The sequence below is a fragment of the Anabrus simplex genome, chromosome 3, assembly GCF_040414725.1.
Source record: "Anabrus simplex isolate iqAnaSimp1 chromosome 3, ASM4041472v1, whole genome shotgun sequence".
Classification (NCBI taxonomy): Eukaryota; Metazoa; Arthropoda; class Insecta; order Orthoptera; family Tettigoniidae; genus Anabrus; species Anabrus simplex.
The window spans coordinates 491327421-491352035 of NC_090267.1; the positions used below are offsets into that span (position 1 = coordinate 491327421).

The 24615-nt window shown below is 38.6% G+C and overlaps 1 protein-coding gene across 1 annotated transcript in view; it reads right to left on the reverse strand.

Moving 5' to 3' along the window:
* LOC136866556 (ETS-related transcription factor Elf-5) overlaps nucleotides 1-24615 on the reverse strand; it is a 111396-nt gene that overhangs the window by 13428 nt on the left and 73353 nt on the right. The window contains exons 3-8 of the mRNA XM_067143635.2: nucleotides 20462-20496; nucleotides 13541-13724; nucleotides 7804-8106; nucleotides 4639-4749; nucleotides 4429-4551; nucleotides 1876-2071 (exon numbers count right to left, since the gene is read on the reverse strand). Coding sequence (XP_066999736.2) covers nucleotides 1876-2071; nucleotides 4429-4551; nucleotides 4639-4749; nucleotides 7804-8106; nucleotides 13541-13724; nucleotides 20462-20496 — 952 coding nt within the window. The remainder of the gene's footprint in view (nucleotides 1-1875; nucleotides 2072-4428; nucleotides 4552-4638; nucleotides 4750-7803; nucleotides 8107-13540; nucleotides 13725-20461; nucleotides 20497-24615) is intronic.

Genomic DNA, 24615 nt, shown 5'->3' on the forward strand with positions numbered 1-24615 from the left:
AACAGATTTTTATTCTTCTCAATTTATGAAACAATTCAACAAAAAATATTTTGGAAAATCTAGAAAAAAGACTTTTGACCTTCAAAGCAGAACATCAATAAAATTCCTCATAATTATTATTACGAAGGTCGATCAAATATAAACAGGATTTTTGTTCCTGAACATCAACAGTTGGTATGACTGGCCCCACACTTATGCCATGTTTAGGCGGGACCATTAGGAGTAAGGAGAGCGTGCTGTTAGATATTTCCTGCTGTTTCGTTAGTAACGCTCACAATGTCGGAATAGGTGCACCCTTCCACTGCGCAACACATAATTATAAGGAGATAAAGGAGATACAGCAGCAGAAATTTGCCAGAGATTGACTGCACAGTTCAGTAATCAAACATTGTCAAGGATGTGTGTGTTTGCCTGGCATAAAAAGTTCAAGGCCGTCCTCGGACCAGCATTACAGACAAAAACATTTGTGCGGTTAAAGACATTATTGCTGATTGATTTTTTCCATGAGTGACGCACAATCAATGCCGCTTACTACTGCGAGCTGCTGAACAAGGCGAGGGTTGCATATCGCCGCAAAAGACGAGACCAACCGATTCACCAAGTCATTTTCCTCCACAACAATGTGTGGCCCCATGCTGCATCTCTAACTGTTTCCAAGCTACAGTAAATGCACTGGACTACACTTGATCATCCTCCTTACAGCCCAGACTTATCACCCTGCAATTTCCATTTGTTCAGACCACTTAAAGAAGCTCTAGGAGGGCAACAATTTCAAGATGACGAATGTGGAAGACTCCGTGCGCAACTGGCTGGTAAACGACCATTCTTTTTACGATGAGGGCATCAAGAAGCTGCCCATACGCTGGGACAAATGCATTTCCAAAACAAGAAACTATGTGGAAAAATAAATTGTAATTGCCTTGTGTTTTTCAATAAATGAATTTAAATAAAAAATAAAATCCCATTTATATTTGATCCCCCCTCGTATTATACTATTATTTAATCCGTTTCTGCCAAGGGTTGGTTCCCCCCCTCCCCAAACTCGGTGACGGATCCCACCTCTACCGCCTCAAAGGCAGTGTCCTCGAACGTGAGACATTTGGTTTGGGATACAAATGGGCAGGAGGACCTATACCTTGCCCATGTGGCCTTACCTGTTATGCTGAACAGGGGCCTTGTTGAGCGATGGGATAATTGGAAGGGAGACAAGGAAGAGGGAAGGAAGCGGCCGTGGCCATAGGTACCATCTTGGCATTTGCTTGACGAAGTGGGAAACCACAGAAAAACACTGAAAACCACTTTGGAGGATGGCTTTGGCAGGAATCGAACCCTCCTCTATTCAGTTGACCTCCCGAGGCTGTGGACACCGTTCCATTCCTCATACCACTTTCCAAATTTCGAGGCAGAGTTAGGAATTGAACCCAGGTCTCCAGGAGTGACAGCTAATCACACTAACACTACACCACAGAGGCAGACCCTCAGAATTATTACCCATCCTAAAATCGCAGTATAATTGCTATCCAGAAAAAAATCAGCCAAACCCACCAGACCTCATGCACTTCTGCTCTCCATAAAACAAACAGAACTAAAACCTATAAAAATCTGAAAGACATCCTATGAAGAAAGAGCCAAATGCCATTACATTCTTGTACAATTCTCCCCACTGAAAATTTGCAAACAATTTCATACCATGTAGTTCATTTCTGCTTATTAAGAAGCATATTTCTCTTTCTCTTTAAATGGAGTTTCTGATTGAAAACTCTGAGAAAGAAATGCTATTATAAAGCTTCTAAAATCCCACACCAGACAATCCAGGGTATAATTCTAAAAAGAAGAGAAAGAAACCCAGCATGCGATAACATAATGTGTACCAACCTCATGGCACGACTCAGCTTCTCGTACGTCATTTTGGGGTTCTCCTTTATTGAACCCCACAATTCCGCTACTTTATCACTTCGAACAAATCTGAACACACCTTCCTCGTGGTTCTCCCAGCAGATCAAACTAGGACAGTACTCTGGTTTCAGAAGAAGATCCCTGATGAATTCCCATAAACGACCACATTTCTTTTCTGGAAAATTTACAATATGAAAATATGTTTAACAAGTGACCATTACCAACCGCAAAAGAACAAATTAAAAATCCAGAGAAAAGAAAGACTGGTATTAAGTAGAGGAGGAATAAAAAGAAAAAGGAAAGGTACTGTAAAAATTGGACGACAAGACCTTGAAATTACAAGTAACTAATCTCATTTTGTTCTGTATTGAAAATACAATAAGTAAAATTCTTTCCTGAATAAAATGACTGTGTCCACCTATTCAATACAATTATACTTTGTAGTGATTAAAATCTACATGTATTATAAACACTAGTTAGGGACATCTTTCGCCCTAGTATTGGGCATCTTCAGCCTAATACTAATCTTAAGGTCAAGTATAAAAACTATTAACATTGGAACTTAATACTAAACTTAAATTAATACCAAATACATACTAAATACAATGGTCTTATGCTTATTACAAAGTTGTGATATTTACATAGTTTACAATATGTACATTAACTAAAAGTCATAATTTGTGAAGACTAGAAAATGTCCAAAGTGTAGATTGGATTTATCCTACTGTATGGATGAAGGTATATGTAAAAGTGTACATATTGGCTACAGATTGATTCATGCTGTCATTGTAAAATAAAATATTTTATTTGATTCTTTCTTCACAAATTATGACTTTTAGTTAATGTACATATTGTAAAATATGTAAATATCACAACTTTGTAATAAGCATAAGACCATTGTATTTAGTATGTATTTGGTATTAATTTAAGTTTAGTATACTTGACCTTAAGATTAGTATTAGGCTGAAGATGCCCGAAACTAGGGCGAAAGATGTCCCTAACTAGTGTTTATAATACATGTAGATTTTAATCACTACAAAATATAATTTTATTGAATAGGTGGACACAGTAATTTTATTCAAGAAAGAATTTTACTTAAGACCTTGAAACTGTAGAAAGTTTCAAGTACTTAGAAAGCAAACCGAAGCAGGATTGGACACGGAGATCAGTAAATGGATACAACAGGGAAATGCAATTTTACAAGAGTGTGAGGGCCTTAATCTGAAAGAAGGAAGCGTAAAGCGGTGGCATTTTGGGTGACTATCCCAAAGAGTCTTTAGGAACAAATATTTAACAGTTCGCAGAGATGCCAACCTTCAAAAGGAGGTTTTCCGTAGTGTCATGGCCTGCTACCAATAAGGGAAGGTTGCATTAAACCAAAGAATGTACGACATAACATTCAGACCATGTAAAACTTGTAGTAAAGAAAAAAGACAAGAGCGTCTACAGTAACACTGTCCCAGTGATGCATCCATACTTTTCATGTTTTTGTTTTTTTTTCACATGGTGAAGGCAAACATTGCATCCTCTATGTTTAAATGGAAAATCACGCTTGCATGTGAAATTTCGATAGCCTTAGGCATGAAAACTTTTCTGTACTTTGCTTTCTGTAATACTGACTTTCTGCAAATTATTCTTATTCCCATGGACACTCTGTTCTACATCTTCTTGTTAATGTCCTTCTTCACTTCACCGAAATAGACTCTTGCACTAGATGGCATCACTTCACAACAAAAGCACGCAACGGGTATAAAAATCACTGGAAGCAGCTCATTATTAAATTCGAGTTAACAGAACAGAAATGTAGCACATATGCTGAAAATTTTTATCCATCATAGAATGGTATGTTCAAGGTCAAAGACAGTAGAAAAATGTTGTTAACCCATAAATTTTTCAAGAACTATTTTTTTAATTGAAACTGACTTTCAACCTATTAGGTCGTGTTAATACATACATAGCATGTGTTGAAGAGATGTTAAGTACAGAACAAAAATGACCAACTGGACACCAGTGGGATCCGAACCCACAACCTCCCAATTATGCATCGGTTGTTCTACCAATTGAGGAATGGTTGCCTAGGTCATATTCGGTTGGGAAGGATCTAAGCTACAGGTCTAGAATGACTGCTATCACACTGTAGAATGTGTGCTAGTTGCCCGTTGTGTGCCAAGTCAATGAATATTGAATTTTCACAACCGCATTGCAATCAAAATCGACTTTCAACCTATTAGATCGTGTTATACGTACATAGTACGTGTTGAAGAGGTGTTAAGAACAGAACAAAAATGGCAGAGGCTCAGCGGAACTGGCTGGCGGTTTCTGCCCCAGCCTTTTATTAGTTTGGGGATTTCTTCAAGAGAAAAGAGATATTGAGTGGAAAAATGAGTAGTAGCCAGGAACCCTTCATTACAAATGGCCTTAGAATCACTAAGACACTACAATATTTATGCAAAAAATTCTCAAATGTATGAAACACATTTAGTCTTAAAATTAGTTATAATGATGCTTATGAAAGAGAGGAATGATAATTACCAGCCTTCCTCTTGCTCCTATTTCCTACAGGTCGACCACGTTTCTTCTTTATCGAGGTTTGGTCTTGAACACCATCCTGCGAGCGTATGGAAATGAAGGTTTCACTTTGTTCTGATCCAGAATCTAGGAAGAAATATGATACAATAAATTTAAAACTCTAGCTCTGTAGCAGACAACCTTGATTCACGACACATTCGATGATTTGCTTACCAGGATGAAAATGGTCTCTTGCTACTTTCAATTCTGTGAAAGTACTTGAGACGCTGTCTACCATAGTGGGAGATAATCTGTCGCTCATCTTGAGGGTTGGGAAGGGTGGTACTGCAACAAGGAAAGTATGTAATTAAGCTCCAATGCACCCCATTTCAACATGTGCAAAATTAAAAGTAAGAAATCTGAATGAATGCAGTATGAGAAACATCCATAGAGGTCTTATTCAAATCACTATAAATCCAGTGAGAGTTTCTATACTATCTTGAGAAACATGATTTTTGCACTGATTTCTGTATGATTTTGCAAGAAGATTACCAATTTTCACATTATTTTACAAAAACACAAAGGTTGGAACTTAAATAGTGTCAACACTTCTGTAGACACGCCATGTAACGGAACCTAACAACGTTGCTGATAGCTCGCGTTAGTTACATACCTACTTACCTTAAATCAGAGCACATGTACCCTCCCTTCCCACATCACGCACATGTGAACTGGTGAGAGGAACAGAGCCTCGTGTTAGCTGGCAGTCTAAGGTAGTGTTTGTCACAATGTTTTCAAAATAGGAACAATGGAGGTGGATAAAAATTGAATGTGCCAGCGGTTGTACAACATGACAGTGTCATCAAGATCTTCAAGAGGCTTGTGGGGAATCTACATTGCCCTACAGACAGTGGCACGGTGGGTAAAAGGCTTCAACAAGGGACACCAAACTGTGGAAGACATGCATCGGCCAGGTCGTCCTAGCATTAGTGAAGTAGTGCATGCTCTTGCCACGTTACCGGACACTGATCGACGCCATACAATTCGTGAGCTGGCCTGAGACACCAGATTAGCGCATACAACTGTGCTTTACATTCTGAAGGAATGCATGGGCATGAGAAAAATTGCAACACGATGGTTTCCACCCGATTTCACAGAAATTTGGAAATGGTTACAACACGACGCTGCACATAATCATTTGGAGCATTATGAACGTGAAGAAGAGGCTTTCTTACACCGTAACATTACACTGGATAGGACATGGGCCAAATCGTATGAGCCACAACTGAAACGACAATCGAATGGAACACAACCTGCAACCAACTGTGAGAAAGAAACGGCGACACTTTCTTCAGAACTCGCCCATTTTGCATGCCAACGTTCAACCGCATACAGCGCAGGCTGTGGCTGATTTGTGCAGTCAATGGGGCTGGAAATTACTCTATCATCCACCATACTCTCCAGACTTAAGCCCTTGTGACTTCGACTTGATTGCTAAGATGAAGGAACTACTTCGTGGCTGTTCTAGAGATTCGTCAGGCAGTAGACCACTCCAATCGAACTATCAACACAACAGGCGCGACGAAAAGGTATCCTATGACTTCCACGTCGCTGGCAATGGGTTGTACACGATGCTGATGATTACTCTGAAGAACAGTAAAACTTCGTAACATGTATCACATTTGTATCAGTTGTAACTAATAGTTGCCACTATTGAAGTTGCAACCTTCATAGATTTCACCTTATTGCTTTAATGAAATTCTCAAATCAATCTTTAAAGGTTTCATTATTGTGGTTCTGAATGATTTATATGAATGATAGATGTATAAATTACTAATAATCATCATTTTCCAGATCCAGTTTCCCGGCTGTGGTGTACACATGCTCGCCACTTCCTCCTGTCAAAGTAATTCCTTACTGTTCTTGTTCCGTCCATCCTCATAACATGTCCAAATCATTGTAGCCTGAGTGTTCCTAAAAACTCGGTAGCAGGTATTTTGATGCCAGACTCCTTCCTGTTTGCCTCATTTCTAATCTTGTCTTTCCTGGTCTTTTGTTCACTGTTCTGATAAATGTAATTTCTGTTGACTGGATTTTACTATTTGCCCTGTTATGCAGGGTAAATGTGTTGAGCCCATATGTGAGAAATGGAATGAAGTAGGTATAAAATATGGTATGTTAAGTCAGGAACACCCTGCTACCGTATGTGACAGTAGACGGTACTACCTGCGACTGTCTGGTCGGGGGTTGGGCGGCCAGTACCAAACCCGACAAACTAAAGGAGAACCAATGGCTAAGGGCGGAGGGGTTCTCCCTTAGGAGGCCTGGTGAAGCCTTCGTGTAGGAAATGACACACAAATTCACCAAAACGCTGCTGCTTTGCAAAAGTGGCAGGGGACTGCCAAAGGCTTAGGGAGATTACCCCAACAGATAATCCTCTACAGTGTTAAGCCTAGCAAGTCAGCTCAACAGAGTTGATGAGTTCGCTGCTTTCAAAAACAAACAAGCCTCGAATGTAAAAGTACTAATAAACATCCAATATTATTTTATGATATTCCTGATTATGATTACATAACACATTATATTAACACTAGCATATGTACCCATTTTTTGCAGGGAAATTGGTAATCGATTTCACGATTCCTTAATGAATTCATGCAAAGTTACATGCCTGTATTCTTATGTTTAATACAGCATGTTAAACTGATATTCTGCTATGAAAGCACATGGCAGTAATGTGAAGTATGATAAAGCTGAACAAAGTGGAGAAAGACAGGGGTAGATCACAGAGTTTATTGAACGATACAGTTCCTGGTCTAAAGTTGTGCGTAATTCTCCCTATTTCTCGGTTACATATTGTTGTTCATCTGAAACCGGGAGTGATACTGTGCCTGAAGAATCATGAAACCAATCGTTGATGATAACTTCTCTACCGGGCGAGTTGGCCGTGCGCGTAGAGGCGCGCGGCTGTGAGCTTGCATCCAGGAGATAGTAGGTTCGAATCCCACTATCGGCAGCCCTGAAAATGGTTTTCCGTGGTTTCCCATTTTCACACCAGGCAAATGCTGGGGCTGTACCTTAATTAAGGCCACGGCCGCTTCCTTCCAACTCCCAAGCCTTTCCTATCCCATCGTCGCCATAAGACCTATCTGTGTCGGTGCGACGTAAAGCCCTAGCAAAAAAAAAATAACTTCTCTTATTATGTGTTCTATCGAAAAGAGTATAATGGCTCTTTAGTTAGACCATTTTACCCAACATGAAATGACATGACAGCCTGTAAAACAGTCCAGTAATGGTAACTCCCTTGTTATCCTCCTACTAAAAATGTGCATATGAGAAAAAACTTCAGAACAAAATTGCAACAATCTATATTTAGTTTAAAAATATGACTTCACTTACAATATCTAGTGTCAGCCTTGTCATCAAACAGCCTGTCGTAAGCAGATTTATTTTCATCATCCAGCTGACTTTTCAGGGCTTCGTATAACCTTGAACCAAAGACCGGGTCCTTATCAATGAAGTCACCTTCAGACCAACTGCATAACGTAATGCCTTCCACGTTAAATCTTTCCAAATTCAGATCCTCATACTCGCTATTTACGAGGTCATCGATCACATTCAATGCCCAGTTCATGACATCTTTATTAGACCACTGCTTCACTGGCTTTCCAATCCATTCTTTCTGGCAAGGATCGCTGAAAGCTGGAAAAAACAAAACAAAAAACACATTTTGATAATGATTTGAACAGAATACGTAAATGGAAATAAAAGTGTAATGGAATGACTAGCGAAATTAAGTAGAACAGAAGAACGAAACGGAGACAGAAACAAAATGGTAAGCTCGCACAAAACTAGGTAATATCACATACCACCAGCAATGGCAAATCTAGAAGAAGAAATCAGAAAACCAGACTGACACAGAACTAAACTTTCATCTTGCATACACTGGTGTTTCAAGATGAACTACACTATAATACTTTTAAGATTCTCATTATTCTTAAAATGAAACTTTATGCTCACTTCCCACTTACTATTATTAATTATTTAAAGGTCTATCTTGTCAATATAATTCAAAATCTAGTATATTTTACTAATACATCAAATACATAAGTATATGTAGGTACATGTTTCGAGAATTAATATTCTCTTCTTCAGCTTACAGATTAAAATCCCATGCATTTAAAAGACCTTTTTTTTTTAAAAAAGTCCTAACATAAAAATGATAAAAAAGAACAATACAATAAAAGCATTAAAGGTTCAAACCATTCATGTTATGCCCAGAGTCCTGTAAAGAGTTCATATATGGTACTAAAATTGAGCTGGTAAACAATTATCTAATGTTGGCTTCCCAATCCATTCTTTCTGGCAAGAATCACTAAAAACTTTTTTAAAATAGAAAAAAGACATACCTTTCATATTGTATTAATAAAATCTGGGGCCTGTTCCACGAGCGAACTTTGCAACTTTTCAACTTCGCACTTTTCACTTTTCAATTCTTGCAAAGTGCAAAGTCTTCCTGTTCCACCATGATCTAGGTTGTACTTTACAATTTTTTCGCAAAGTGAAAAGTCTTTGCGAATGAGTGATTCAATCGAGTTTATTCCATGAGCAAACTGTTTAGGCCTAATACTCTATGATTTTTAATGCTTTACTTTTCGCGGCGAAGTTGACGGTATAATTGTGGTACCGTTAAAAGTATTTTATCATGGGAAAGAAAGGTTATTACAAGAAGCTGGCTGTGATGGAAGTTGTCAAGGAGAAACGTGACATCCTTTTTGGCAACTTTAAAAATAGCCTCTCAAATGATGACAAACATCAATGTTAACGAGAGTACCGTCAACACATCCACACACAGAAGGAAATTCACCCTTCATTAGAAATCCCGTCGCTATATTATGTGGATTATCAGGCCAACGTACTGTTAGGAAATATTACATTTACTATAATATCTACGACTTTGGTAAAAGTTCTGCAAATAATTGATTTTGATGTCCCATGCATTGCTGCTACACCGTGCAGCTGGGCACCATTTACTAACCAATGTAAGCATATAAGACTTTGTTCTTTTATGGAAAGGAATTTACTTCTTTTTGTTGCATATTTCTATAAATGACCGATCATTTCAAGAATATTGTGTTGGGGTAATACGATATCACTCGCGAAAGTCCGCCGAAGTGAGGTTATGAAAATGAATCCTGTCTTCGTACGTTCTCTTATTGGATTTTTTATCACTGTCCTCACTTAATGCTAACAAAAGCTCTCGTCATAATGTGTTTATGTCACTAAACCAAATTCTACACCGAGAAACTAGTGTACATACTTGTTAATTAACAGATGAAAAGGGAATCGTCTCTTTGCAAGATTTATGAAAACTTTTCACTTCATTTCTTTGCACTTTGCATTTCTGTACCAATGGAGGAACATACCAGGCTTGAAAAGTGAAAAGATTCCTAACTTTTTACTTTGCAAGCTAAATCTGAAAAGTGATGGAACAAAATCTGAACTGAAAAGTGCAAAGTGCAAAGTTGCAAAGTTCGTTCGTGGAATAGGCCCCTGTACTAAACCTTGAAAAGTTCAAACATTTCAGAATTTAATTGACTACCCAATATGTTTATATCAGTGTGAAAGATATTGTGAACTACAGCAAAATCCAAGGAATTAGGAAGCAGCTGGTGGTGTTTACCCACTGAGCGCACAGCTGGTGACAGGGGCAAGGTCATGCTGGCTGCTCACTGTTAGTGATGGATCTGTAAGCAACGGAGTTCAGTTCGGTTATTGAGCAGGGCATATTTTGTTCTGTATTTCATCACAAAGTGAAATATGGATCAGTCCCTGCACAATGTGTGTTAACTTAGACAGCCGGTCAATATCAGAGATGATATGCGTTCCCTGGTACAAAAGTTCCAGTCTGTACAATAATCTTTATAACAAATTTTATCTCTGGGGCATAATTTAAAAAATAAAAAAACACGTTCATACCCTTGGAAGAATTGAACAGACTATCCACCAGGAAACTGCCAACATTACTCGACGTGATGGATAGTCGTTTTAAAGAGATGCCAAAAATGTCTGGACAACGACGGTGATCAGTGTAGTTGTGTCAGTTCCACTCTATGATACCTGCAGATGGCAACGAGTGCCATTCGGTTCAAAGTTCATAGTATCTCTGTATAACAATACTAGTACTGTACTGTTCGACTCTTTGGCATAGTCACCTTTGGTTTAGAGCGCCCCAGGTTTGATTCCTGGTGGGGTTGGGGATTTTAACCGTAAATGGTTAATTTCCTTGGCTTGGAGACTGGGTGTTTGTACCATCGCCAACATCCCTGCAACCTGCACACAACACTATTCTCCACCACAAATACATGCAGTTCCTACACATGGCAGATGCCACCCCACCCTCGTCAGAGGGTCTACCTTACAAGGGCTGCACCAGGCTAGAATAGCCACACTAAATAATATTATTATCATCATCATCATCATCATCATTATAGTACTGTACTGATGAACAGTTATGTGAGTGGGTATCACAAACTTTGGGAACAGGTGTATGTAACAACCTTCTCAAATTGGTCATGTTACATATTTCTTACTCCTTACTTCAGCTCTTACTTAAAGGAATGAAACTTTTTAAATGAAGAGTATTACATGTTTACAATAGAATCACATAGTTCTGAACTGACATAGACCTGCTTGATATTCACCATGTCCTTCACAGCTGGGCTGTTTAGTAATATATTTGCACCTTGCATTTCTAATTGTGTTGTTTAAAGTCACAACTACAAAACGGATCACTTTGAGAAATGCATTTTCAAAATGAGTAATTATGTTGCTGCATTATTTTGGTCATTTTTTCCTTGCAGATAATTTCTGTCCAAAAATCTATCAACCTTAGGTACACGATTCTGGTCAGTTTTGTAGACGTTGTACCTAAGAAGATTTACCTCACAGTTTATAAGTTTTACAGGAAACGAGTCTTCGCTGTCTGCCCGAGTATGTACTCGGGTTTGTGCAGCTTTGCCTTAATTGCTGCAAATTTAGCCAAAAATGAATGCAATCGTCATCTGTTGCACATCGTTGGAATCACAAAGATATTCTCTTTGCAACAGCCCTACTCTAAGTATTTATCCTTCTTGCATGGCCGAACTAGAGGCAAAAGAATGATGCTAGCCACCGTTTGTTTAAACTAGGGCTTCCTCATCGCGTGGTGTTTCATGTTCTTTATTAAATGATATTGAACAAGAATTGTTTTGTGACAATAATTTATTTGGAGAAAATGAGAGTTCACGTGAACCTACTGATGATAAAATATCAATCGTATTGAAGACAATAGGGGTATTCTCGATATTGTTTAACTGGCAATAGGTAAACAGGACTTCACACTATCGTAAATTCCTCCCAAGTTTGCAGATTCTGTTCCTGTCCCCATGAACTACAATTTACTAGGCAGGCAGGTTTAAAAATAGATATTCCTGACAATTTTGCCAGACTGAACTACTTCAAATTTATTTTTTCGAATTACTTTTATGGTTTTTAATCATTCGACTAATTTGATGTGACGTTCACCCGAGCATTGGCCGGGCCTTAAACTCAAAATGAAGAAACATTCATGTGCCACGCCGAGAAGTATGTACTAGCTTATATTTCGGTCACCCCTGCAAGGGTTTCCCTTTTATGAACTTCTATGAACAGAACAGAAAAGTGGCTTGTTTACAGCTCTCCTTCTAAAAACTTGCACTGTTATTTATTGCCTAATTGTAGCCTCTGAAAGCACAAACATTTCATCAAGCTCAGTCATTCTCAGCTCCAGACACGTAATATAAGCAAGTGACAGCAATGCTACTGCTGAGTTAATTGGAAGTGTTTTAGATTCAGAAGACCATGGTGATTATGATAATATTGAAGAAGAGATATGAAGTGAAAGTGATATTTCATCTGATACGGGTGAACCAATTATCAATCGCAGTTTCTCCAGAGGTATCAGGAAAACAGAGAGAAATATATAGATAATTCTGTATCCAAGTTGTCTGTATTCTCGGAGATTATGGACCCGTTGTTTCCCACAATGCGCGGGAAACAAATATTTGCGCTATTGGCACAGGCCAGAGTAAAGTGTAGCTTCCACCTAAGTGCCAGTCAACATCCATGGCTGTGACAATATGGAAGTTGCTGGGGTATGGGTAGTGCTGAGTAATGACGTTCAGAGCATGACTAGTGCATCTGAGTGTTATGAAAGGTGCTGCTCAAAGGGTCAGTCATGCTGCAATAGTACTTTCTGACCCAGTGAGGAAAGCAATGGCAAACTACCTCACTCCTCATCTTGCCTAGTACGCCTCATTTTGGCGCTGCCATTGGTTTTTGGGGTTTCCTTATAACCGCATAACCTTTGGTGGTGCTATTTGAGGATCCAACCAGCCTCTGGACTGATGACCTAACAGACACACAGACATGGAACAATTATCAGACCTACATGAAAACAGGCGGTGAAAAGTGGTTTGACACTAATGAGGATGAAATTAAGGCCTACTTTACCCTTTGCATTCATTCTGATGTCCTGGGTTCATAAGCCTCGCATCCAATTACATTGCAGCAAAGACAAATGTAATGAGACCCCAATTTTTCAAGAGACAATGAGTAGTGTGAACTGCCTCGTTATATATGCAAATATTTTGAATTTACCACAAAAAAGATTCGTTTTAACATCACTATTCTTGAGTACAATTATTGTGAATGCTTCACTGAAAACTGTGCGTGAAAATTCTGGTTACTCTTCCATTTATGGCATTTATTTGAGACCAGTGCACATTAGTTCTGACTGCATGGTTTACTCGTGTTGTAGACGATTTAAATCTGATTTCTAAGCAAGCGCACGGGACCATTAAACCCGAAGTGATTGAGTTAAGAATTTTTTTCCTGTCTGTATTTCTTGTTTATGTGCATGAGTTTTTAGAACACTGTGGAGAAAGCAAGGCAGTCTGACTAAGGCAGTAAAAGAGTTAAAAGTACAGCCATAGTTGTGTAATAAATTTGAGAAATAGTTTGAAAAATCTTTTTTTTTTTTTTGATGGTTGTAAGAAATACCAATTCCGTAACAAGATAATTAATTGTCTACTATTTTACTGAATAAGGGAAATACCTGAATAAATTGTCTCATGTTTCAAGGCAGCAGTCGAAAACATAGGCCCATACGGATACGTATCCATACTGTCAGCAAATGAATTAAGTCTGTACGGATCACCAGAAGATGACAAATACGATGGAAAGATATCTTCACAATAATAAGTATCACCTGCAGGGTCAAAAGCATCCCATGCTGGAGGCTGCAAAAAAAAAAAGAAATGGGAAATGAATTATAAAAGTAAAGCCCATCTTCAAGAACACAATATTTGCACACCATGTTAATTATACTATCGTAATATACAACAAATTCCTTCATAACAACACCAAAGATCTTTCTGGCACTGTCGCATAAAGTTTATTAAATTTTATAAATACAGGGACATTGTTTTGTCTTTGCAGGGAATTGTCGCTCGCCAGTCATCTGCACTAGGAGCCTGTCCACCGCCAAGCACTTTGCCGTAATGTTGCCAGCGCTCGCCCGGCACTGAATCATAAAGTTTTTGCACAAGACTTCCTGTACTTTATGAAGGTATTATGTATATACACACGCTCACGCAGAGAAAATAGCATTGGAAAAACACACTGAGCACTAAACACTTGACCAAACTGAACCTTATGCTCATAAAGCTCTCAGTAGACTGCGAGACTGCAAAGGAGGGGAACTTGTGGCACCGAGAAGCGCATTACGGCAAAGTGCTTGGCAGAAGATAATCTTACAGCACTGGCGACCGGGCGAGTGACAATACCCGTGACAGATTAAACAATATCCCTGTATAAGACCTTATAAATATAGGTAATTCTCAAGAATTCTTACGAGGAGGACTGGAAGTAGGTCAAAAGTATTACTTATTCCAAATAAGAACGCACTTGGAGAAAGCAGTAAAAATGAAATGGAAATGGCATACGGCTTTTAGAGCCGGGAGTGTCCGAGGACAAGTTTAGCTCGCCAGATGCAGGTCTTTTGATATGACGCCCGTTAGCGACCTCCGCATCGTTATGAGGATGAAATTATGATGAAGACGACACATACACCCAGCCCCCGTGCCAGCGAAATTAACCAATTATGGTTGCAATTCCTGACCCTGCCGGGATTTGAACCCAGGACCCCTGTGACCAAAGGCCAGCATGCTAACCATTTAGCCATGGAGCCGGACGGAGAAAGTGGTGCTGGTGTTTGTCTCCCTAAAAAGACAACAGCAGGGTAGAGTAGCATGCACGTCAGTAGGCTGAATACAATGGCCACGAGTTTTGCATTACCGTCAGGAGAAGATAAACTTTAGAGAATAAATGGCAAGTACTACAAAAAAAAACAATAAAACAAATTCAGAATGGAATCTGTAATGACCGTCCAGGGCATTGTGACTTTTTGATCAAGATTGGACTGTAAAAAGAACAAAGAAAGAAACCACTGAATCACCAAGGATTGACCAACTGAGTGGTCATATATTAGGAGTGCTACTGAACCTGGAAACAGAGCTGAATGACAGGAGTATATAAATATAAAGAAGCAGTAATTCCCGGCATGACTGAGTGCAATCTTATTTTTTTAAACACACAATGAGAAAGAAATTGTATCCCACTCTGTATGTGGCACCTGTTATCAGGCTTAATATGCACATAAAATAACTTTAGTACTGGGGAATTCTTCTGCCGGTGAATAATAGCCTAGGAATTCAAGAATGTGGACAGTCTGTACCCATCCATTCCAACTAGTTATCAGGTTGTAAAGGAAACAGGGCCGGGCCGAGTGGCTCGGACAGTTGAGGTCAGAAGGCCAGCACCTCAACTCTTCACCTGAGGGTGCTCAAATAGGTCAGCCTTGCGTCAGTAGATTTACTGGCACGTAAAAGAACTCCTGCGGGACTAAATTCCGGCACCTCGGCGTCTCCGAAAACTGTAAACGTAGTTAGTGGGACATTAATTAAATATTATTATTATTATTATTATTATTATTAAGGAAACAGGAAAGACTTCTAGAACCAACATCAGCAAAATCATTCCAAACAGAGACTTGCTAGCTATGTGTAAAGGACAGTGTTCTAGCAGAAATGACTAAATTGAGTAACAAATTCTTGGATCAATTCCGAGTGTAATATACAGTAACAAATAATAACTTGTATCACTATAATCAGGCTGACTAGATGTCTGGCTTTTGCAAGACGTCCTCCATTTAGACCTTGCCCTCCAGGCATTTAAATATATGTTGAAATATCTGCCATTTTAGAATACACAATTTCTTGACCTTCATGGTAGTGGACAGAAGTCATTTTTGTTCTATTTATTTTATATACTCTTGCTCATTTCTATTCCAAATATTGGCGGTGCTGTTAAGTAACATTTCCAGTTTAGAAGCCATCATCAGTTTCGTTCTTTGTGTTGTACTGTCTTGTGCTTTTGTTGGACATACATACACCCAGAATAAATTGTGCTGCTTTCCTTTGTATCTTTTCCAGTTCTCGAATCGGGTAATCCTGGCGAGTGTCCCGTACACTAAAACTATACTCTAATTGGAGTCTCACCAGGGACTTTTATGCCTTCTCTTTTACATCCTTACAAGTCTGTAAAAATTATTATTTGTGATTCTAGTTCTTTACTCGTATCATCAGTAGCGGCTTGTGGCTCAAATGGCAGGTGGAGCTAATGTGGGTATTTATTATTATTATTATTTTTAATGTAGTTTTTGTTTCTCCTACAGTTGTATACACCTACACCCATATTAAACTTTGTAATTACATCAATACAGTTAAGCATGCTTGATTCTAATGCATGTTAATAATAAAATACTTTTAAAGTGAGGGCCTACCTTATTTATAAAGGAACTGCGCTTGATGATTCTTCTGCTGTGCAAACTATTCACTATTTTAGATGCTACATACTAATCACTGTTGAACAAAAACTATCCATAACTTACGCTCTCCACTTCCCAACTGCTAAAAGGGAACTGTAAACTAAAATTCGAAACGTGTCAAAAGCTTGTGATAGTACATATATCACACCCCAGAATTATATGTAGAAGTTAGAGATATTATTGTCAGTATTCGATTATTTATTATTATTATTCTTATTATTATTATTATTATTATTATTATTATTATTATTATTATTATTATTATTATTATTATCAGTATTTCATATGTATATTTTGCCATTTATACTGGTAAGCTGGAAGATATCCACATATGTAGGTATGAGTAATTTGTTTTGCACGAGTGGAAAAACATTGCTTTAATAACTCTGGTAATTTGACTGAGTCATATGGCTACCCCAGTGTTTGTTGTGATGTACTTGTGTCGGGAAATTCATGAGTCATGTATATATCCCAGCCTGATGAGATGAGCTTGTTGTTGTATTAGGAAAATTTGGTGACTCATGGAATATACCCCATCTGAGAGGAGGGGGATGTTGATGTATATAAAGGTGGATCATACGGCGGCAACCTGAAACATTGTAAGGGTGATTGTAGAGGTGATTGTAAAGGAACGAGAAGGAAGATAACTACAACTAGAACTGACGCAATGTACGGGAAGGAAGTGGTGCTGATACACGGTACTGGAGTGACACGGCTGCAATGGACTGGACTTCAAACGTTCGTGGAGCGTAGTCTTGTTATGTTCGTGGAAAGTGGCTGATTGTGGAGAGTGCTTGCGCATTAAGTATTGTAGCACTTGTGGCGGCCTAGCATTATATGTTGGTGAAAGCTATCTCAGACTTTCCATAAATTTATGTTGAGGATCGACAGACGTGTGTATATGTCTTTACAACAAGTGTTAAAATATGTGAACACAGTAGTACAAGGTACAGTATCTGTGTGATGTGATAACTGCCGATTATGAGAATCTGTAAGTCGAATTGATATAGAGACAGTGAAGGGTATTTATCTTCATACATGTACATTGTTCATCGGACTATCTACAAATGGTAGCTTAGTTCTCACTTTCGTTTTCCCACGATTTTCATTATTATTGTTGTTGTTGTAAATATGGAGTCTTCCAGCAATATTTTATGTGTATATTATATGTATAATGTTGTATGTTGATGAGGTGCTCATGCACGGAATTTGTTAAGAATATAGTTAGCTATTTTAGAATCAGTGTTATTGATGAACCTAGGTGCAGTTCCTACCTAATTAGTCGTTTTCAGGAGGTTAGGTAAGGCCTGCAGCAGATGTACCAGTATGCAGCATTATGTACACGCCCTGGGATATATAGTTTATCATGCTCTTATCTAAATTCGAGGGATCCATTCTGGTGAACTCTGGCGCCCATACTACGGACATTTCGGTTAATTATGCTTATTAATTTTATTAAGTTTTTGAGTAATTTTATTTATATATTTTTATTCATGATTTTATTTATTATTATCATCAAAAAAGTTACAAGCTTCACTCTGTGAATTATCACAAGAACATGTTACATGATGTTAAAAGAATATGAGAGAGTTTGCAATAACATCACCATAACTCCCACCGCTAAACAGTTACCAATACTCACTGTGCGGACTGAGAGCGAATTAGCCCCAATGTCAGGATAAACGTAGGAAATATATATTACAATCAAACTTTTTTCTCATATCATGAATTACTTCAGAACTCAGATGTTAATTTGGTCTCATTAAATTAATTATCTAAAATATAAATAATATAACAAACTCTTTGTGTCAAAACATCTGGTGGGGCTGTAACTTTACCCCTTAATGACGCACTGCCCCTGCATATCATATAAACATAATGATCCAGTAATACTGCCTTGCAGAACCCTTCCACTTAATCATTCTTATTCTCTTAATTATTTTCTAGAAATGTAACGATCCATTCAACCACTCTTGTTCAAGTCCAACAGCTCTTGATTTTGTCCGCAGTTTTCCATGCTCGACCCTTTCAAAAGCCTTGATCTCCTGAATCAAATATCTTGCAGGAATCCTCACTGAAATAACCTTTGTCAAATCTGAACTGCCTTGTATCAAAACAGTTGGTAATTTCACAAACAAGTCTAAATATTATCATAAAGTAGGCTATGCTTTCCCAGAGCTGAAATTCAACACGATATGTCGTCAAGCTGACCAGCTTGTAATTATCTGTTTTATGTTCATCACCCTTTAATTCGTAACTTTTAGCATACAGCCATGAGGACAAAAGAGCGTCTCTCCAAAGTGTCATGTACCTTAAAAGGTAAATTATAAGATACTAGCAGAAGTACCCGTTCTTCGTACGGGTTTCAGAAACTGGCTTTAGTTACTCATATTATCGGTGTGACTGACTTCATTAGATATTTATATCACTGGTGTATTTACTTAAGTACGTAGAAATTATTTGTCATATTTGGAATTATAGTGTATACCTGCTCCCTTCACAAAGCTGCAGGTTTATTGTAAGTATACTTCCGCTAGATAGTACCACAAATATAAATATTATTGAATATTTGATCCGACATTTTGTAAGGAAATACGTGATGCATAAAAGAAACTACTATAATTATCGAGAATTATAATTCTCAGGGCTTGTCACTCATGTCGCACATTATATAATGAATCTGAGTATAAATGTTGAGAAAATTTTTCAAGTCATGGGCGCACCATTTTGACAATATTGTGTACAGTACATAGGTTGTTTTCATGGTTACAATGATCGTAAAAGTGGATGAAAATATCGGCACTAATAACATCAGTGATCCTACTGCTCCATGATTTAATAGAAAATAGTTTAAACTATAGGTAACAGACTCCGCCTATATTAGCCTATTATTTTAATATTTTTATATATCCCCCCTGTAGTCCCCCACGAATTGTTTTGAAAATAAAATACAGCCCATGTTACTCACTGGCAATGTAGCTTTCTATAGATGAAGTAATTTTTAAAATTGGTTCAGTAGTTTTTGAGTCTATCCGTTACAAACAAATATACACACTTTTCCTCTTTATAATATTAGTATAGAAGTATAGATTACATCCCTACACATACGGTTGCCATCAGAAAGGGCATCCAGCCGTAAAACAAGGTCAAATCCACATGTGCGGCACAGTTCGCACCCGCGACCCCACAGGTGTGAGTAAAGCGATAGAAGAAGAAGATACTCATTTTAAGAATTCACCCGCTTTTTTATTCTTTTCACACCCATAAGTGGATTTTCCAAAAAAGAGTGCTTTCATTTTTAAAGGAGATTCCAAGTAACAATTTTAAAGTCTGTAACATCTTCATTTTTTGGGATATATGTATCCTCATATAAATAATTCAAATCCTTTCTCACTTCATTCCCCCCCCCCCCCCCCTGCCTTAAGTGGATTTTCTGGAAACAAATATTTGTGTTCTTTTCTTTTTAAAGGAGATTCCAAATATCAATTTTCATGTCTGTAACATGTTAGGTTTTTGTGATTTATTGTAGATAATTTCACTGCTGTAGAATCCTGGAGCCGACGTTACCATGCTTAAGGCAGTTCATTACTTTATCCGATTCCTAGAGCAGGGGTAGTGTGGTGCCAATATCTCCGTAACGGTTGGTTTTAGGGCCTGAAAACCATTTACCGAGTTTTGTTCTTTGCGTCAAGAGGATTAAACTAAGCCTTGTCTCGTCCTTATACGACAAATTCGATATTTTGCCTATATTAGCCTATTATTTTTATATCTTCCCCCCCGTGCCCCCCACCTCGAATTGTTTTGAAAATAATACAGCCCATGTTACTCACTGGCAATATAGCTTTTTATAGGTGAACTCATTTTTTAAATCGGTTCAGTAGTTTTTGAGTCTATTCGTTACAAGCAAACATACAAATTTTTCCTCTTTATAATATTAGTATAGATGAAACATTAAGGGCATGCAAAAGAAGAGAAGTTGGAAGTTTTGAAGCACATGTGTAACAAGAGCATCTTTTTGTGTTTTAACTAACGAAAGATTAACAACTCTTGTCAAAAGTTATGTATAAAGAATTAGGGAAGAACACTCACCTCAGACAAAAATGAGGTTCGTTGAGGCATACTGCCTGTAAAAGAAAAAAAAAACAATCATTGTAATTACAACTGTGGAAAATCTGAAGTACATAGTAAACAAATCTGTCAACAATTCAAACATTTTTAAAACTGAAGATGAAATTGATTGAGTAGGACAGTTTCAATTTTGTTTACATAAGTGTGAAGTTTTTAGGTGCTTATAATTGATCTACCCAATTATAGGCCTACTGCTGAAAAATTAGATTTTACCCTCACCCCATACTTCTTGGTAGGACCAAATTCAAGGGATCTAAAAACAAGACTGGGGAATCAAGACCTAACATAAGACTGCCAGTGTAAACATTCTGAAGTGTTAAACCACATGAGTAACTGAAGACAAGTAACTAACACAGAAGGCCAACATAGCAAAGGAAAAATAAATTCGTACCCCGGCGAAGCCGTGTTATTTTTCAGAACATCTAACTGTCGAACCGCATGCGGGTAAAATAGGCTACGTGAGAACCAATGAACATATCACACCACAACCGTCTCTTGATCCGCGACAGCTGGGTAGAGAAGATAACATGTTCCACTTAAAAGCCAAGCGAAGGCTCCGTCCACTTCGCCGCCCGTTGCGCGTGCCAGACTGAACAGGGACATTCATTGCTCAAGGCAACGCCAAGGGCGTTAAGTTCAGAATTGAAATCCCCTCCGAAAATGATAGTATATTACGACAGTCCGTAATAAAAACTAGGCAAGACCATAGAATACGGATAAACGGAGCAAAACTATAGTCTTACATTTAAATGGACGATGTAGAATCAGGGACGGGGGCAAACTCAACATAATTCCAAACACAAAGATTCGTATTTATTAGGTTAAACTATATAGTAGTCTGTAATATTACGAATGAATTATGATTTCAGTCTCCCTACAACTGTAGGTTGACAGTTAAAAAAAATAGTATAAAAACATTAATGAGGCCGTAAAGCGTTCCCCACAACCCTGCCGACGCCCATGTGCAGAATATATATAATCGGTTTCCTTTTTTTACGTCGCACCGACACAGACAGGTCTTATGACAACGACGGGCTGGTGTGAAAAAGGGAAACCACAGAAAACCACCTTCAGGACTGCCGACAGTGTGGCTCGAACCCACTATCTCCCGAATGCAAGCTCATACCTGCGCGACCCTAACCCCACGGTCAACTCGCTCGATCATAATCTGTCATTCAATACGAAAGCAACTGTGGAGTGGGGATACAAATCTTACCAAGGCAACACATCTGAAAGGACTTGTTTCACTAAACAACCTGAAACTGGCACGTTATGGTAAAATATCCAATACCTACCTGATAGAAAACTAACTGAAAATGCTCCAAACAAGCACGATATTTTAACTACTGTATAACAACACTGGCAAACCTAGCATAGGGACCTTTATTGTCATTCTAAAGCATGTGAATCAAATATCTTCAATTCCGGGAAGAAAGATTGTCTTCTGAGAAGACAACGAGGAAAACATGACTGCCCCCCAGGCCCCCACTACGACGAGCCATGGGCGTTTCCTAGTGACGGAAGAGCTGGCGGGGCAAGTGGAGAAAGAAACTTTGTCGCCCCCCCCCCCCCCCCCCTCTAAACTAAACGTAAACAACAATCCGTCGTAATTGAACAGTTATCTAAGAAAATATACGTAAAGTGTTTATACCGTATTTTAATTACAGCACTTCTAACTTAGTATCACAGTCCATACAAACGACTCTTAAGCACTTTCATTGAGCAAATGAACTGGCCATCTACGTAAGTTTTTTAAAATTGAATCACACGAAGAAAATGTCTTTCTCGATACTCTGGTCCTCTAGTTGTCCAAACGTGTTAATAATTGAAAATTCAACACAAACTTAGTGCCGAGAACGGAAAACACACAGCAAATACAACAAATGTAGTTACCTAAAGGCCTATACGGACTTTGTCACACTTACCGATATTCGCTCGACAAATTCTCCAAATTATTGGCAATCCTAAGAAAAACTCAAAATACAAACACACATGCATCACAAACGTAAGATTCTTAAGATTTTGAAATCAGCTTGTATTTGAACTGCACTGTCGACAGACCTAGAGGGGTTTCCGTGGTTTCCTATTTTCACACCAGGCAAATGCTGGGGCTGTACCTTAATTAAGGTCATAACCGCTTCCTTCCCGCTCCTAGGCCTTTCATATCCCATCGTCGCTGTAAGACCTACGTATCTGTGTCGAAGCGATAAAGTAAATCAACTGATAGTAAACATAGAAATGGGAACTACATCCCAATATCCACATTCTACAAACCAGCTTTCGTTATTATACAAACGCGATCGGCAACTCAAAACACAGATTTAAAATACTGAGGGGAAAACATAACCTACTGTTATTACACGTGATTAAACTGACAAACAGAAAATGCACAATTACTTCTGTAGACAATCTTAGACCGCTGCTCTCAAGGATTTCGTTAGAGGATACGGTGCGTGTCTACTGTATCACTAGCCCTTTCCTAAAATAAACCACATTCATTACATAGATTGAATACCAGTATGTGTTTATGGGGAAATAGATGAAAAATCCACGAACAAGTATTCCTCAAACGAATTATGTATCGGTACTGTATCAGTACAGTATCTGCACGCCTGCTTTACCTACATGAAAAACGTCATGGGTAGCTGATGCGTAATTATTACGAAAGGCCTTGCACTCGATGCAATGACACAAGATAATAGCTGTCCACATAGGAGTCTTCCACCAGTTTAAAACACGCCCACTGAACTAGTTATGGTACTATAAAGAAGGAAACGGACAATCGATACAAAAAGAAAGTACTGTACTGTATGTTAAAGTAATCGGCAAGACAAAATACTGTCAAAAATGTGAAGTCCGTTCCCTGTTCTGCAGGTTATTTAGCAAACTTCAAGTTACAAGCCTATCGATATTGCGACCTAGTCACCGGACCTACAGTTATTCATGGAATCCGAATCACAGAAAATTTCGCATGTATTGACGGATTTATTACCGCGGCTACTTGTGTGAGAAACTAGCTCTGCTGTCACGTCCTACAACCGCGAATAATTCGTTCTATCACTGAAGCAGAGCCAAGTCTAAACCTCTAGGTAGTTTTTCAGTCGTGAAAGTATAATTGCTGACACCTGATAAGATAGTTCAAACAGACTGCAAAGTATGAACTGTCACAACAACACTTGCATTCACATTCGAAGTGATGCTTCATAAAAGAAGTAAAACAAACTACTATCACAGTGATTATTAACAGACCCGTCCTTATCCATGGCAAACACACAATAATAACACTAAATATTAAATATCCACAAGTTGCACACCTTTTTTCAATGTTCACAAATTATTGTTTATTAAAACTTTATGCACGGGGATGGTGCTTGCTGAACAAAAGTTGTTCAGTACGGCTGAGCCGATGACAGACACACTAAATGAAAATCACCGACACAGCGCTTACTCTACGAAAGTCCCTGCACATTTGGCGCTTCCAACACTGTCACAACCAGTCAAAGCTACGCCTGACGAGTGACTCAATCTGTGTGGTCAATCCCCGTTCCGTGGTAGAAAACAGGCCTCTGGCGGGACTTCCCAGCTTTGGAAAGTGACCAATCGCGGGCTGGCATTCGCTATTGCCATAGCAACGCTGACGTCAACACGGTAAGTTTGTCTTGCCTATCACTCGTATTATTTTCGTGCGGGTGACCTTCAGTGCGTGGAAGACAGAGAACGAACGCTGGTGCGAGAGAGACAAAGGAGGAAAAGTGAGCACATCGTTCTGATTGGTCAGAATCGAAGTATCACGTGGTGACCGACGAGTTCCTGGAAGTTGGGCGCTGAAAGTGACATAAGGTATGATGAATTGCGCAATAAGAGCCAAACATCACGATTTGAAGCTAAAAGTTTGATTCATATTCGTGTTGAGGAAGGCTCTTTTACCTTCGTTACCTATGTACCCAGTAAACAGAGTTTAGCTGATGAGGATTTTAATACGCTTCTCCAGCGAAATAGGATGATACGCGATTGCTCCTTTTTTTTTCTTAGAACTCCAAGGGAAGATATATAAATATAGGCCGTTGTGCCTTTCGGCATTCAATCTGCAAGTATCTGTGAATTAGCCTCGCGCC